This window comes from Epinephelus moara, chromosome 21 (assembly GCF_006386435.1).
Source record: "Epinephelus moara isolate mb chromosome 21, YSFRI_EMoa_1.0, whole genome shotgun sequence".
NCBI classification, from domain to species: domain Eukaryota; kingdom Metazoa; phylum Chordata; class Actinopteri; order Perciformes; family Serranidae; genus Epinephelus; species Epinephelus moara.
In genome coordinates this window covers 26,454,801-26,472,484 of record NC_065526.1, presented here as the reverse complement: position 1 = coordinate 26,472,484, position 17,684 = coordinate 26,454,801, and the positions used below count along the sequence as shown (strand labels likewise).

At 37.9% G+C, this 17,684-nt stretch overlaps 2 protein-coding genes across 2 annotated transcripts in view; one reads left to right on the top strand and one right to left on the bottom strand.

Moving 5' to 3' along the window:
- st6galnac5a (ST6 (alpha-N-acetyl-neuraminyl-2,3-beta-galactosyl-1,3)-N-acetylgalactosaminide alpha-2,6-sialyltransferase 5a) overlaps nt 1-9,316 on the top strand; it is a 70,969-nt gene extending 61,653 nt beyond the window's left edge. The window contains exon 5 of the mRNA XM_050033569.1: nt 6,593-9,316. Coding sequence (XP_049889526.1) covers nt 6,593-6,851 — 259 coding nt within the window. The 3' untranslated portion in view covers nt 6,852-9,316. The remainder of the gene's footprint in view (nt 1-6,592) is intronic.
- A 3,391-nt stretch (nt 9,317-12,707) lies between these two features.
- pigk (phosphatidylinositol glycan anchor biosynthesis, class K) overlaps nt 12,708-17,684 on the bottom strand; it is a 36,761-nt gene continuing 31,784 nt past the window's right edge. Inside the window, exon 11 of the mRNA XM_050033581.1 lies at nt 12,708-14,137. Within this exon, the coding sequence (XP_049889538.1) occupies nt 14,021-14,137 (117 nt within the window). The 3' untranslated portion in view covers nt 12,708-14,020. The remainder of the gene's footprint in view (nt 14,138-17,684) is intronic.

Sequence of the window (17,684 nt, the reverse complement as noted above, 5' to 3'; positions counted from 1 at the left end):
AGTATAGTATGCCAAAAAATATCTTTAAAAAAAAGTCATAGTATAGTATGCCAAAAAATGTCTTTAAAAAAGTCATAGTATAGTATGCCAAAAAAAATTTCTTTAAAACTGTCATAGTACAGTTTGCCAAAAAATGTCTTTAAAAAAGTCATAGTATAGTATGCCAAAAAAATGTCTTTAAAACAAGTCATTGTATAGTATTCCAAAAAATGTCTTTAAAAATGTCCTAGTACAGTTTGCCAAAAAAAATCTTTAAAAAAAGTCATAGTATAGTATGCCAAAAAAATTTATTTTAAAAAGTCATAGTATAGTATGCCAAAAAAAATTCTTTAAAAAAGTCATAGTATGGTATGCCAAAAAAATTCTTTAAAAAACGTCATACTATAGTTTGCCAAAAAAAAAAAATTCTTTAAAAAAATTCATTGTATGGTATGCCAAAATATGTCTTCAAAAAAGTCATAGTATAGTATGGCAAAAAAAAATTCTTTAAAAAAGTCAAAGTGTAGTTTACCAAAAAATGTCTTTATAAAGGTCATAGTATAGCATGGCAAAAAATGTCTTCAAAAAGTCATACTATAGTTTGCCTAAACATGTATTTACAAAAGTCAAAGTATAGTATGCCAAAAAATTTCTTAAAAAAAAAAGTCATAGTATAGTATGCCAAAAGGTGTCTTCAAAAAAATCATAGTATAGTATGCCAAAAAATGTCTTTAAAAAAGTCATAGTATAGTATGCCAAAAAATGTCTTTAAAAAAAGTCATAGTATAGTATGCCAAAAAATTTATTTAAAAAAGTCATCGTATAGTATGCCAAAAAATGTATTTATAAAAAAGTCATAGTATAGTATGCCAAAAAATATCTTTAAAAAAGGCATAGTACAGTATGCCAAAAGATGTCTTCAAAAAAGTCATAGTATAGTATGGCAAAAAAATGTCTTTAAAAAAAGTCATAGTATAGTATGCCAAAAAATGTATTTAAAAAAGTCATAGTAGTATGCCAAAAAATGTATTTAAAAAAAAGTCATAGTATAGTATGCCAAAAAATATCTTTAAAAAAGGCATAGTATAGTATGCCAAAAGATGTCTTCAAAAAAGTCATAGTATAGTATGGCAAAAAAATGTCTTTAAAAAAAGTCATAGTATAGTATAGTATGCCAAAAAAATTCTTTAAAAAAGTCATACTATAGTTTGCCAAAAAAAAAAAATTCATTGTATACTATGCCAAAAGATGTCTTCAAAAAAGTCATAGTATAGTATGGCAAAAAAAATTCTTTAAAAAGGTCAAAGTATAGTTTACCAAAAAATGTCTTTAAAAAGTCATACTATAGTTTGCCAAAAAATGTCTTTAAAAAACTCATAGTATAGTATGCCAAAAAATGTCTTTAAAAAACTCATAGTATAGTATGCCAAAAAATATCTTTAAAAAAAGTCATAGTGTAGTATACCAAAACATATCTTTAAAAAAAAGTCATAGTATAGTATACCAAAAAATGTCTTTAAAAAGTCATAGTATAGTATGCCAAAAAAAATCCTTTAAAAAAAGTCCTTGTATAGTATGCCAAAAAATGTCTTTAAAACTGTCATAGTACAGTTTGCCAAAAAATGTCTTTAAAAAAGTCATAGTATAGTATGCCAAAAAAATGTCTTTAACACAAGTCATTGTATAGTATGCCAAAAAATTCTTTAAAAATGTCATAGTACAGTTTGCCAAAAAAAATCTTTAAAAAAAAGTCATAGTATAGTATGCCAAAAAAATGTATTTAAAAAAGTCATAGTATAGTATGCCAAAAAAATTTCTTAAAAAAAAGTCATACTATAGTTTGCCAAAAAATTCTTTAAAAAAGTCATAGTATGGTATGCCAATAAAACGTCTTTAAAAAAGTCATAGTATAGTATGCCAAAAAAAATTCTTTAAAAAAAGTCATACTATAGTTTGCAAAAAAAAAAAAATTCTTTCAAAAAATTCATTGTACAGTATGCCAAAAGATGTCTTCAAAAAAAGTCATAGTATAGTATGGCAAAAAATGTCTTCAAAATGTCATAGTACAGTTTGCCAAAAAAATTCTTTAAAAAAAAGTCATAGTATAGTATGCCAAAAAAATGTATTTAAAAAAGTCATAGTATAGTATGCCAAAAAAATTTCTTTAAAAAAAGTCATACTATAGTTTGCCAAAAAAATGTCTTTAAAAAAGTCATAGTATAGTATGCCAAAAAAATTCTTTAAAAAAAGTCATACTATAGTTTGCCAAAAAAAAAAATTCTTTCAAAAAATTCATTGTATAGTATGCCAAAAGATGTCTTCAAAAAAGTCATAGTATATAGTATGGCAAAAAAATTCTTTAAAAAGGTCAAAGTATAGTTTACCAAAAAATGTCTTTAAAAAATTCCTAGTATAGCATACCAAAAAATGTATTCAAAAAGTCATAGTATAGTTTGCCAAAAAATGTCTTTAAAAAAGTCATAGTACAGTTTGCAAAAAAAATCTTTAAAAAAAGTCATAGTATAGTATGCCAAAAAATTTCTTTAAAAAAGTCATAATATAGTATACCAAAAAATATCTTTAAAAAAAGTCATAGTATAGTATGCCAAAAAAGTCTGTAAAAAAAATTCATAGTATAGTATGCCAGATAATGTCTTTAAGAAAGTCATAGTATGGTATTCTCTGTTTGTCGTCAACAGGCCTTTGCAGGGAGATTGCTCACATGGTCTAACTCCCTACTCCACTACTTACCCCAGTGACAATCATTTTCCCTTTGTTTCCCCTGGCTTTGTCCACCTTTTTGTTTGGTTATATTCTTCTGTTTGTCACACCATACAGCATCCCTGCAGCCCATTTTTCCACTCATTCATCCTCTGCAGACACAGAGTCAAACATTTCACCCAAGAATTGACCAAAACACAAAGTGGGTAGATTATTGTCTCCTGAGGGCTGTGAAAGATACAAAAGTTGTATTCCCCAAAGTTCAGGCAAAAGAAGGCTTTGTTTCTTGGATGAATTTGAGATAAGACAGGCTTTGTTCACCCTTTATGACATATTCCGTATGGAAATGCAGACTTCTGAAGATCAGGCTCATGAACTGGAACGCAGCTTATCTAAAAGAGGTGCACTTACATGAGGGATAATATTGCCCGCTTGTGAAGCCAAAGGCAGGCCTCATTTTACTTGAGTGATTTCTCTACCAAAATAGTTTTTATGCCTCTGCGCAGGCCATAGCTGTGACCAGAGGCATCATGTTTTTTCAGGACGTCCATCCGTCTGTCCGTATATACAGACATACAGACATACGTTCGTATGCTCAATTCTCATGAATGCAGTATCTCAAGAACGCCTCAAGGGAATTTCTTCAAATGTGGCACAAACTTTAACTTTGACTCAATGATTGAGTGGTTAGAATTTGGTTGTCGAAGATAAAAGGTCAAGGTCAAGGTCAAGGTCACTGTGACCTCACAGAACATGTTTTTGGCCATAACTCAAGAATTCATGTGCTAATTGTGACTAAATTTCACACAAATGTCTAACAGGATAAAATAATTAAGTGTTGACATTCTATATCCAAAAAGTCAAAGGTTAACTTTACTGTGACGAAACACTTTTTTGGCCATTACTCCATGTCGTATCTCGGGGACAGAGAGGAAAACATTTGGTCAGATACCGAATTAGTGACACACGCCTTGGTTGTCCACCTCGAAACTGTGCTGATTGTTTAGATCTTCTGTGCTGCCGTGGGAAAGATGTGTGTGAAACATCGATGTTTTAACAGATATGGCTAAAATCTTAATTGATACCTAACGACATTAGCTGTTAATATTTAATGTTTGAAAAATACTTAGAAACAGAGAAACAGGTATTTTTTTCTCAGCTCATCAAGGAACATTTAATCTTTTATTATTGGAGGTGGAGTACATGCTTTCTACTGGGTAGCAGTGATAACTGTAATTAAGTTTCTCTAAATATTGTCATTATTAGTGGAGACTTTGCAGGTGACATTGAAATGAAACTTCAAGTAATTAACTGCAAATGAATGCAGTGAGAACTCTGCCACGACAGAATAACACACACAGAGACACCAACTTAGAAACAAAACGTATCCACCTCAAATACTGAAATGCAGGATAAAAGCATCCAGGTTAGGCCGGCTGCTAGCTGCCATGGCGACAGAATATTTGGCAAAAATAAAAAAAGGATTTTTTTTTAGCAGCGTCCACTTTCGATAAATCTCAGAACAAACGATTGTTTCCCTCTGTATTCACTCAGCATTTACGACCCCATGATGCTGGTCCAGTGCAGCAGAAATGCAAAGAATTATGGGATACATAGCCAGTTCTGACTGTCTGGCTCCTATAGCAACTAACTCATCCAGCCTCTCATTAGCAGAGTTTAATGGTTTAAAATTACAGCTCACGTCTCATCCGTCTCAGCCAACGCTTTAATTGGGGGATTTTATTGGACAAGGAACAAATCTTATTAGATTTCTCAATAAAAAAGAACAAACTGTAAAATGCTCAGTATATCTTTGTTCCTGGCTCTGATTGATTAAATAATTAATTTTTTATTTTGGGTTTAGGCACCACTTCAATCTTGATGGTAATGAGGAGGGAATGCCGGTTCATTTTCTCGAACAAATGGTTGGCTTAGGCTGATACTTGGCAATCCTTTTAGTTGTCACAACGAGTGAAGTCTGTAGAATTTACTGGATGTGATCCAACCGAAAATACAAAAAACATGTTTCTCTAATGTCATGTCAAATATATTTTAAGGGCATGAAGGGTAGACATTTATGAAGCCAAAGCCTGAATAAATAACCAATACATCCAAACATCCTGGTACAATGGGAGTATTTTTAGATGCCCTCCTCTTTTCTTCTTACTTTTTTTCTAGTAACTTCTTGGAATTGTTTTCTGTTGTTACTGCAACTCAATGTTGCCCTTTCCCTTTTTTCTAAAAATACATTTTAAAAATGTCGACTCACAAAGGAATCATTGTTCTTAGTGACTTCTTACAGACTACTTAATCACTTCCAACCTTTAATTTTTTTTTAATTTAGTGGCCCTGTGTATAAGCCTGCATTACTTTTGAAAGTGCTGGAGCACAGTGGAGTGAAAGTGTCTTTCCGCCAGTTATTATTTTTTCGGCAGATTTTGTGCCCTTTCATTTATAGTCAATATGTACAGAGAGACTACAATAGGACATGGATCAGATTTTTATGACATTGTATTATTTAGCGTACAGATGAAACAGATGAACAAGTACAGTTTCAAAAGTTTCACCAAATCCAAGTCTGTTGTGTAGGGCATCTGGACAAATAAAGAAAAGTTCATAGTCTTGCCATATTAACCAGTCAATGTCTTTTTAAAAACAGTAGAGGAGGCTTGGTTTTACCCAAAATCTTCAAAAGCACATGATTTTAAGTCTCTGATATATAGAAAAACAAACAGTACAAGCATCTGTATTTGAAAGAGACAAAAAATGAGACAGCGCCGGGCTTCATAGTCTTGTTTATTCTCTTGTATACAAAATTATTCTCTTGATAGCTGGATTAATTTGTTTTTGCTTCAAGATAATATTAAAAAGTTAATGCAGTCCAAAATATGGTACGGTGATTAATATATGTGGATAAATTAGATTAAATTTTATTGTCATTGCACAGAGTACAGGTACTGAGACGATGAATGCAGCTGTGCATCTGATTAGCAGTGCAAAAAACAGTAAAGTGCTGAGTAATGGACAGAGTGTACAGAGAATAAATAGAATGTAATGAATGAATAAACAGAAAAAATATTAACAGTGTATATGAATACATTCAGATACACACGGATGACCACAGTTCTGCAGGTATAGCGTAAAATATAAAGTGCAGGTGTAATTACAGTAATACTAACATAGACATTATATACATACATATACATCTGTACATTGCAAACAGTGGCATAAATATGGATACTCCATAGGTCAGTGTATACAGCTTGGACAGTAGTAAAATGTTTGGGTATGTAAAAATGTCTAGTGCTTGACTAGGGCAGGAGAGAAGAATGTGTTACCTTTGACAGACAGTTCAGGGTAAAGTGTGTGAGCTGTGCATCAGAAGGATTAACTGAAATAACATGAACAAAATTCAAGGATATCAACTGTCAAAGGAATAAAAAGCAAACCAAAGATACAGATTCACAAACAACTAAAGGTTAATACAGAGGTGAGCTGAATTTCTGAAAGCAGGGACGGAGAGCTTGCTTGTTACTATAGGTATGCAGACTGCTGTCAAAGAGAGAACATACATGTAACTGTGAATGGCGTTCGTGCCTGCCTGAACTGTGAAAAGGCTCCATTTTTAGAACTTTCCTTGTTCGTGCTCAGATGTTGTTTCTTTATTTGGCTTTTTCATACAGTGTTGAGCTGCAGGTGGCATTTAAAAGTTATTAAAATGGGTAAAATTTGGTTGCGTAATCCATGCAAAGACAAACAAATGATTGTAAATCAGTCCCCCGCCCTCTCCCACCACGGAATACAAACACACTGTGGTGTCACATGAAACTCCAGTCACTCATTAAAGTGTTTTTAAATATCAGCCATCTCTCCTCTCTCACTGCCACTGCAGGGAGCCTCAGCACCACTCCGTCCCTTACCACTACTACGAGCCACGTGGTCCAGATGAGTGCGCTATGTACATCTCTCATGAGCGTGGGCGGCGGGGAAGCCATCACCGCTTCATCACAGAAAAGCGGGTCTTCGCTAACTGGGCACGGACTTTTGACATCCACTTCTACCAGCCGGACTGGAGCCCCCCACCTCTCCCAGCCAACCAGACCCTGGAGGGGACGGTCACAGCGGTGCCCCTGGTACCCCAGAAGACGTGACCTGTGTTGGGAAGGAGAACAAGCTTTAGAGATGTATCTAAGAAAGACTGAGAATGGGGAACGTTTGCATTGAGGGCTGCTGGACCCTAAAAAGAAAGGGTAAACATGAAGTAGGCAAGGAAAATTATTATCCCAGATGAGGACCGATACTTGTTGATCCTGCTGGACATTTGTTCTGAACATTTCTCCAGCTCCACCACTGCATCTCCAGCAGTGTCTGTTTACCAGTTCAAAGTTGTACATGTCTTGTACAACTCTGTGAAGTGAGTTTATAAAGGAGGCAACACAATTACATACTCCACTTTCAGTGCATGCATGCAGTGTCTTACTGTGGATCCTCCTTGTCTTTTGTATGTGTGTAAGAGTGTGTATGTGCTGGATGTTTACCTGAGGGATCACAGAGGATACAAGCTTGAGGTTGGGCTCTCCACAAAGCCTCCATTGGGTGAAGGATCTACGCAGGATTCACTGCTTACAGTTCACTGAAAGAAAAATACCATCACAATGCCCGTAATCTAATAATGTAGTGCTGGCAACAGTGCAAGCTGAATACTAATAATAGTGTAGGAAAATTTGGCTATTTGAAGTGTGAATCACTGTTCAGAGTCATATTCTTCTGCAGTTTTTCAAAATTGAGGAGGTCAAGTAGGATGAGATTCTCTAGACTCCTGCGTCGTGCAACAAAAGCTCAGACTCGTTTAAAAGCAGGAATGAATCACTACCCCGACTTTCATTTTTACTGCCTTTCAGATGTGAGTGCATTGTGAGCTCACTAAAGTGTCACCCAAGTCAAACTTTGCAATGCAGCAACTTCCTGGCTGAGTGACAAGTGTGTAACATTAACCGGGAGGCTATCTCATGTGTGTGCACCTCCTCTGTCCCACCCAAACGTGTATCATAAGGCTTTGTCGGCTCCTGTCACCACTTAATAGCGCAATTTATATAGCTACAAGCTGGATTTCCATGTAAATGCACAGCCATGTCACACAAGACAAGTGGAAGATTAAAATCGAGAGCAGGGCTGCAGCAGCGCCATCCATCCTACTATACAGTATTCATCTGCTGCCTCTTCCGTGAGCCTGAATCGCCTCGCAGGAGAATTACACCGTTTTTTGTTAAACTGATGAGTATGTGATCTGTCAGTCCTCTCCTCTCTCCCTCTCGATTGTGTTTTATGTGCACTCTCCTCTCATTTGATGGAGTATATGCTGCTTGTAGACTGCCCCTTCCTCTTTGAGATCTCCTATTTTCCCCCTCTTCTCTCCTCCATGAATAAGAATCAGGTGTCGGTCTGAAGAAAGTGATGAGACGTGTGGTTATCTTAATGACACATCCTGGTGCTAAGTCCCTATTGATTTTGCCCTCATCTCTGTAATGTGAGTAATGAGAGGAGGGATGCTGAGGGTCAGATACATAGGTGCTCACACCATGAGGACATGTTTCACATTGCGTTTCCTCGGTGGAGACGAGGACGCGATTCCTTTTCATACATCACACACAGCTGCAGGAGGGGTGCTACTGTACTGAGAGTCCTGCTGCTGACTTTGTGCTGTAGCAAAGCCAGAGATATGTTTGTTTTCTATAAACTCATCTGCAAATGGCTGTGACCAATGGTCTGTATGAGCGAAATGATAAGCACTTGAATATTTCTGGGGTTTGCCTAATTAACTGAGTCTCAGTTTGTCGTTTGGGGCTGCAACTAACTGCTGTTTTCATTTCAGATTAATTGTTTAGTCTATAAAATGTCAAAATAGTGAAAAATGCCAATCACAAGTTCCCAGAGCCCAAGGTGACATTTTCAGATTGCTTGTTTTGTAAAAACAACACTCTAAAACCCAAAGATACTCAATTGGCAGTGATATAAAAGAAAGCAGTAAAACCTCACATCTGACAAGGTGAAAACAGTGGAATATTTGAAATGTTTGCTTCATGAATAACTTAAAGGACTAGTTTGAAATTTTGGGGGATGTGACTATTTCCATTCTTGCAGAGAGTTATATGAAAGGATTGATTCATCTCTTGTGAATATAGAGTCAGCAGCCACTTAGCGTAGCTTAGCTTAACATAAAGGGGAACTCAAGTCCCGGCACATAACCTCCCCATAAAACATAAAATTGTGTTTTTTACATTATAGATAAAAAGATATAATACATACATAAAAATCCGTAAGCTATAGAGGTGGTTGGAGCAGGTGCAACCAGCAGTTTCCTCTCTCTATTCTAAGTTAAGCTAACTGGCTGCTTATTCCATTAACATTTACTGTAAAGTCAATCTGAACATCTAACTCTCAACAAGACAGCACATTTCTCATAATATCCAGCTATTCCTTTGAAACAATTGTTGCCTATTCATTTTCTGTTGATGGAATGATTGACTAATCATTTCAGCACTGATGTTGTTAACCTGTTTTTCTTTCACATGATAGAAATGTATCATTCCACTCAATAAAATACTTTATCAATAAACCTGCATTCAGCAGTGTCTATATGTAACAATAACAACATGGTAAAAATGTGAGAGTAAACATTTAAATGTAACATCTGTATGTATGTGTCGTAGCCTCGCAGATGTGAAGATGAAACATGGAGGTTTCGTGGCGGATGAGAGGCCAGTGACTCACCTTCACCCTCCACTGAAGGCAGCTGCCATTTTTACTTTTCAATCTCTCTCTTCCTGTCTGGTTGTGACATCAGGCTGTGTCACACTGAAATAATAATGAAAGACAGGCAGCGTTACAAGGCCATTACTCCCTGGAGCTACAAATAGATCCCTGACTGTCTTCATGACGGAGCATTGGAGCATTTTTGAAAAATGAAAATAGCATTGCCGTGTAAACTGAGGGTAAAGCAGACAGATCTAGGTAACATTGTGAGATGATGAAGGGAAAACAAGTATTCAGCAGCGGATCTTAAATAGTAATTATTAGACAGCTGGGCCAGATCAGTTAAATGTACTTGATATGAATGAAAGTGTATCAAAAAACTATGAACAGGGTTGAAAAATTACAGAGTGCTTTTTCTCTTCATCCTCTTCAAACATACACAAAAATACTAACAACTATTTTTTCATTATCAATCCTTTTTTTTTTTTTTTACTTGAGCGTTAAACTGGCCTATACACAGGATTGTGCAGGGCTAGCCAAATTAAATTTAAGACTTTATAAGACATGTTTAATACTGCATAGAATGTCATTTATTATCTGTTTTACAGTCCTGCCAGCTATAAGTACAAGTGTAATGAAAACACTTTTTAACATGTAAGCAGTATTTAACAATAATTTCTAATGACATGATTTATGAAATCAGTGCTGCCTGGACTCAAATAAGTGGCAAAAAATAAAGAGCTAGATTAATCAATAAAAAACCATATAATTTAGAATTGTATTTATCCCGAGGGAAATTGCTCTAAATTGCTGTTATTAAAGTTAGTTTGAGTCTTTGGTAAAAATCAAGATTATGAGATGAGGTTCCTGGCTACTGTAGCTGGGAGCAGTGACAGTGATTGCTCGGGGTCTGATGAAAACTCTGATTAAAACTCCACAAAAAAGGATTTAACAGCTTCCTGTGCACACAATCCACTGTCACAATAATCACATTTAGTTTACAGGTGTCAAACATCTCCCAACAGACAGTAATCGCATACAGAAACATTTTGCAGCTAACATTACAGCCTACAGCAGGGAGGAGACTTTTGTAAATTATGTCTAAGAGTTTTTTAATACCTTCTAGGGCCTTTTGTGAAGAATGGTGCTTTTTAAGACTTCTAAAAGACCGGCAGATACCCTGAGAAAAAAATAAGAAAATAGTGAAGTGCTGTTCCAAATTTCCCACAGCCCATCTACGAAGGCAATGTCCTTGCTGCAGCAACCACAGGTGTAATTCCAACCCATGGCCCTTTGCCGCATGTCATCCCTTCTTTCTCCCCCGTTAGCTTAAACACTACATAATACACAATTCTTGTGTTTACATTAATGCCTATAAAAAAATAAGGAGCTTAATAACTTGGGACCTAAGGGTAAAAGTTAATTCTTGACCTTTTAAAATAGTAAAAAAATAAATAAAGTCACGGTCTACTTACCAGTTTCTTCTGGAGCTTACAACCTTGTCCACTTGAAAGTTCACTAGTTTGCTCAGTTGTCATGCAGATGGCTGGGAGTATGAAGACCATGAGATGGGCCTGAAAGCAGAGGAATAACTAGTAAGCGCATAAGTTAAGATGTTTCAAAATTGGGAAATGTCACACAAAAGGTACGCTGTATTGCCTTAAAAGTTGTTGCCATGCACATCAAGGCATTAAACATATATTTTAAGTGACAAAACAACCTCACCTCAAGGTCCACTTACTACCTTTTTCTGGAGCTTTCATCCAGATCTCTCAGTCTTCAGCAGCAGATGGAGCATGCCCAGTTGTCATGGAAATAATTGTCTCCTTGGAAACAGCAATTAATAAAGCAGTCTACTACAGTTACTAAAATTATTGTCTTCAAGGTTGAAAAATGCTATCAATCTATATCAATCTATTCACTTTGGGATTTAAACATACCAAAATGATTTTTATGCTTATAATGCACACAGTGTTTATTTTAGCAGTCCTTGAGTTGAATTATTTTTGCTTTAGTTTATACTCTGTGAAAAATTGCCTTTGCATAAATGAATGAAACATTCAAACAATGCAATCTGGAGAGGAAAAGAAAGCCGCTCATATTTATTACAGGACTGTCTGTCTGAGCAGCCATCATTAAAATGTGACACTCTCTCCACTCTTCTTCAGTTTTGTTTTCTTACACTAAGTTGAAGAGAAAGCCGTATATAAATAAAAAAAATTACAGTAAGCAAGCGCCACTGAGCATGATTTATGCCACAGCTATTGTGGCAGATGAGAATGAAAATCTGACTGCTAAAATTACTATCATCATTCCTTGGAATGATTGACATTACAAAGGCTCGCTGACAGCCAAGCGGCTGGAAATCCTGAGTTTCCATGGAAATTGGACATCCTGTCACCATCTCCAAACAGCATGTGTGCGCTTGTGTCTGTTTGTGCGTAAATCATTAAATTTAGCAGGCTGCCACATGGGGCTAATGTCGATGTTGTTCCACTTCTAAAGACAACGAGCGTATGTGCGTGTGCGCTCACTGGTGAATACCGACGCTGTTTGCCGTTTGAACAACCTGTGTGACATATTCAGAGCATCCTGCCTGACTCTTCAGCCTGAAATCTCGCTGCCTCTTTGGAGATGGCTGCTCTAATATTGTCCTGTCACTGGCTTTTCTCCCCACCAAGTCAGGTGTGAAGGAAAACAGACACAGATCTTTATTAGCATAGGGAAACCATAGTGACAGAGGAGACGGGAGAGTACATCACCACAGTGAAAGGCTGAGTATATTCAATTCCATCTGCGAGCACTGAAGTAAGAACGAGAGGCACAGAAGAGATGGAGTCAATTTTGAAGTGGGTTTAAGAACAAACAAATCCATCTGAGATAGTTTGGCTTTAATTTTTATTGTATCTGCTGCCAGCCTGATTGCTGCTACACTGATTGTATACGGAGGCTTGGTTGGATCGAATGGCTGCTCTGCCTTTTGAAATAGCAGACTGGAACAGAAAGTAACTACATTATGAAAAGCCTCTCTGGATTGTTTGAAATGTTTCCAGTAAAGAAAACAACACAGCAGGTATGTAAGTCAACTCGAGCGCACAGATTTCAAGGATGTCTTTGTGGTATAAAATAAGCTTAGATTGAGCTCTGCCAGGCATACCTTCAAGGGTTTGTAACAGTAAAGGCAGATAGTGTGTTTTTATACAGTATTAGGGTCATTAAGGAAGGAAAACAAACAAACAAAAACAACAAATACATTTCTTTGATTCAGTATTTCATCTTTAATCAGGGTATCAAAATTCTCCCAATTGAGGAAGTAAAATGAGCTTGCTCTCTCTGAAAGGGGACCAGGAGGAATGAAATTACAGGAAATCAGAAACAGGAAGGAAAAAGGAAGAGGAAATAAGCGTTGGATAAATAATGTATAAGAAAAGGTACTTGGCGGCTGACGCAGCAGCTGCTTTCCCATACATATGGTTTCATTTCCAACTCCATCTATTTTCCACTTCAGCCGCGAGGGAGAGTGGCAGCGGGCACCTGATGGGCGGGTCCTTGCGCCAAGGAGCAAAGATAAACTACCGTAGGTTCAATCCATAGGCTTTGAGCATCCGTCACTCCCCCAACAATGAGCCTAATGCAGAGTGGTTACACATGCAGACAAAGGGAGAGGGGGGAAAAAGGAGGAAAACACGTCTCAGCATAGAGGAGATTCATTTGGGACGGCCGGCGGCTTACTAGGTTATCACTCACTTATCGCTGCTGTAGCGCGAGACGTGGAATGGCCGGGGAAATAGCTGTCCATCACCAAGAATACAATCAGCGGAGTACACGGCTGGGGAGCTAATGGATGTTTCCACAGGGAGGGCAATTTGGTGAATGGGAAAGTGGATGGGTCCATCATGCAAGATGGGATTATGCGCGATTGTTATCCTTCACAAGCGCGATATGACGGTCAAGGGGTGTAATGTATATGGACAAGGGAGACATTAAATGGTAATCTCTTCACAGCCCACTCACAGCCAATCAGCCTGCCCTCATGCCACACTTTCCTTTTTCTGACCGAGCAGACACTCTGAGTAGCACTTAAACAAAAAGGCTGCTGAAATATGCAGAGTAGCGCGCTCTCGAAAATAAATTAAATTCTTATCTGCGGACTCGATTCAGTGCATTTTTAACCAGATCAATGCAATTATGGAATGGCTTGACAAAACACAACTTTTTACACAAAGAGAAATAAATATAAGTTGAAGTCCTTGTCACAGAGAACTAATTAAAACAGTTAAAACAGTTGTGGTATACCCATGGTATACCCACATATTTGATGCATCACTTTCAAGTATTTGTCCCTTCAACTCTTGTCACACAAACAGCTTTACATTTCATCAGTGGAGAGCAATCATCCAAAAAAAAGGCACCATTTGTATCACACAGTTTTTGGCCAAGCAGTTTTGGTGCCATACATCTCTTTTCCATTTTCAGGAAAATAAGCCTGTCACAAACCACACCTTCCTTCTAATATCCCTTCAGTAAAAGCTGTCTGCAGATACCCAGTGGCATAAATGCTCAGGCCTCAGAAGATGTGTTTGAGGTGCTTCATGCCGTACGTCTTGAAAAACACCAGGAGGATTAGAGTCCACAGGCCCAGGATGAAGCCATCAGGAGGATGCCAGTCTTTCTGCTTTGGTTTCTGAGTGGAGGAGGGGGGTGAGGCAAGATAAGGTGAGGTGGGGATGATGGGGGAGGAAAGCAGAGAAGGGGGGAGATTGCAGGTTAGCAGTAGTGTGTATATTTCTCCTGTTGAGGCCACCGCTGATTGTTCTGTCATTCACACAGGCAGGCAGGCGCAGAATCACATATACACTTGCTTTATCTCTTCGTACACTTTATGTACACTATCTGCTGTCTCACACACACAAGGTTCACACAAAGCGCGGGTGGTAAAGCTCATCAGTACACCTCCCCTGTCTTGTGTTTGTCCCATTCACTGCCACATCATCACTTTGTGTATGATTATACTTTTAAATCTCCCCCGTATTAAACATGCATCTCACAAGGAGCACATTTATATGCTAATGCGGGCGACAATATTCTGTGGAGAGATGAGATTTAACCTCTAAAAAATCTTCCTAACTCCTCCGCTGGCGACAAAGCTATAGATAGGCTGCGAGGACGCACTTAAGAGATTTCTGTTATCCCTCGCTATACATGCTGCCATTATCCAGTCAAGAAATCACTAGTCAGAAAAGGCATCCCCCAAAGCCAAAACCCAGAGACTTGGAAAAGAGGATGAACACACAGCATGCACTCCAACTCTGCTTGAGTCACTAACTGTACAGCGTCAGGACGACATACAGTGCAGTAAAGCTGCTACACAAATACTTCGGAGATCCATGTCTATCGCACTTGGCTGACTTGGCTATTACAGTACCTTGTGTACATTTACTCTTTCTGAAGTATCAACACACACACACACACACACCAGCAGCAGGAGATGGAACCAGGCTGACAGAAGACTGACAGGCCCTGGAGGATTAGATGCTAGTGTGAAAGCTGAGGCCAGGGTCATTATTACCCACAAACTCAGTCCGACTACGGCCTTGATATAACAATGTGAGCAGGGACGCTCAGAGTTAATATCCTTTGTTCAGCTTCAGCTCAAAATAACCTTTCTGTTTCATTCCTTTGAGGGTCATTCAGACTGATGATAATAATTCTGTGATACAATGACACAGTGAAACCATTACAAAAAAAAAAAAAAAATTTGCTGACCTGTCCCCCATCTAATTTGTTAAAACTGTCTAATTGACCATACTGACCTGCACAACTTAAGAGGACATTAATATTGTGCTGCATATCCCTTTTCTGAGAGTTTGAGAACTGCGCAATTGGCATTAATACAGTGGACAGTATGTGTGCATATGCAAAGAGACTGGCACATACTGTAGTGAGTTAAGTATGTGTAGTGTCTGAAATTACCACCCATTAAGTGTGCCATTAAAATGTGTCTTTGGCACCTAAAATCTCTACAAAACTGGCCGAGATTAACATTTGAACACCTCAGTTATATTCACTTTCTCTAACTCTCTTCCTGCTGACCATCAGCCAATCAAATCAAAGCAAAACAATGGCTCTGGCCCTGTTTACTGGTTTTAACATACATCCTGGGTGATCTGATCACAAGTAAACGGCTTTAAGTAGAGGTGTGATCAATGCACCCGATGCGTATTGAACTTTATGCATAGACAAGACCACATTCAGAGTTGGTCTGGGCCACAAATTGCCACATTCTTTGAGCAGTATGTATGTTAATGTGTTCCGGGGCACATGAACGACCACCTGCTCAGTTGATGTTCTTTGCAAAGTATGTATTCATTTGCATGCAAAATTGCACTTGTTTAAGTGTGAAACAACAAGAAGAATTCATAACAATAAAAGATGAAGAAGAAGAAGAGGAAGAAAAGGAGGAAGAAGAAGAAGAAGAACACAAAGACAAAGAATACGACAAAGAAGAAGAAACAACATCAGGCAAAATGGATTCTTGTGAATGAAGCAGCGCTACGTTTTGAAGCCAATTTGACATAGTGGGCAAACTGTGGAGTTACAACTTCCCAGTCAGTCACTTGACCTTCTTTACATAGGCTAACATTGTGAAATAGGCATCTGTAAATCAGCAGATCTATATTTTTTGAGGGGCACCAATTTCCCAGTAAGAAGATTTAAACTGTCCTTGACCAAGTCATAATGTCCTAAAACTTATAAAATTCGTAAAATAGACGGAATTATTTTTTCTCCTGTCATTCATTACAGCATGTCTGAGACCGAGCAGTTAGAAGGCAGGGGATTAAACGCTTGTGCACTTGCTCTATGGGTCCATGGATTTCGAAGATTTGGGTGATTCATACTCAGAAATTGAAACCTTTTTTGGCTTCATGCACCACTGAACAACTATCATAGGAATGAACGGGGCCCCACCTCCAATAAACACACAAAACACACTGCCTGCTGAAATCCAGGTGACAACGGCAATAGTAACAATATGTACCTTCTTTGAGAAAAAACTTAACTTGTATTAAAAAAAACGCATTTGGCCTTTGCTAACAGAAATATTCACGTTTATTTTTCCACAGAATGAGGCATTATGATTGATGATAATGAGTGAACAGTCGAGACACGTGGAGATGCTTTCTAATACCGGGTGTTAACAGACTTCAAGCTGTCCACTTGTGATCAGATCACCCAAGATGCCAGAATACCAGGTGTTAACAGGCCCTCTGTCGCAAACGGGCTTCTCAGTGGCTGACTCTCATGCTCCTTCTACAAAGCAGCATTATTCCAGCTTGTGGAGAGGGGATGACGATGAACTTGACCCACTGCATAATGCAGTGAATCTTAAAATAACACACTGCACCCGATTCTATTCATGAAATAGCATTTAGAACAGGCAGGACTACATGTTTCTTAGAGTAATGAATATTAAATACTTTGGCTGGTGAAAATTATTGGAATTTATTATTAGTTTAGCAGTTCTTGGTAAGTGAGGCGAAAAGTTAATTTCAGGAACTCTGTGTGGCTGTGTACTCATGCCTCTGTGTGCAGGGCATGGTCCTCTCAAGGCTGTCTTTTCAATGCAAACTCCAGGTTTACGTAACAACGCTGCCAATTTCTAACGTAGAAAGACTGAAGACAGCAGTAAAATTGGATTACGTCTGACTCCAAATTTATTTAACAGCTCAATCAAGTCAAATCAATAGAGCTCCACTGCCATCCAGAATGCTAAAGCAGAGACAGCGAGGCATTTGAGCCCTGAGCTCCAGACTAGGCACAGTGTTGGACAGTGTTAGGGCTGCTGGTCTAAGGCAAAGCACTTCTGATTTAAAACCGCATTCACAGTGCAGATATTACCTAATATTTTCTGCTTATATTCTTTTTTTATTGGCCAACAATGCCGGGCAATAACCATGTATGAAATGGAATCAGAGGGGAAAAAAAGGACTGAATTTATATTCAGGTTTATAGAGGAGCTGCAGCACATCAATCATGTTGTGAAACGGGCCAATCCTCCAGTCGGTCACAGGCACATTTCCTACATACACTATATCTACGGCAGATAGTGTCTGACAGAAACCAAGCTGCAGGTTATGTGGTGGAAAGAACAGACTGTCTGATGAAGCACTGAGACAATGAAAACTCAAACTATAAAGGGATGTTTTCAGCATCTGATTCAATGGCGCTTT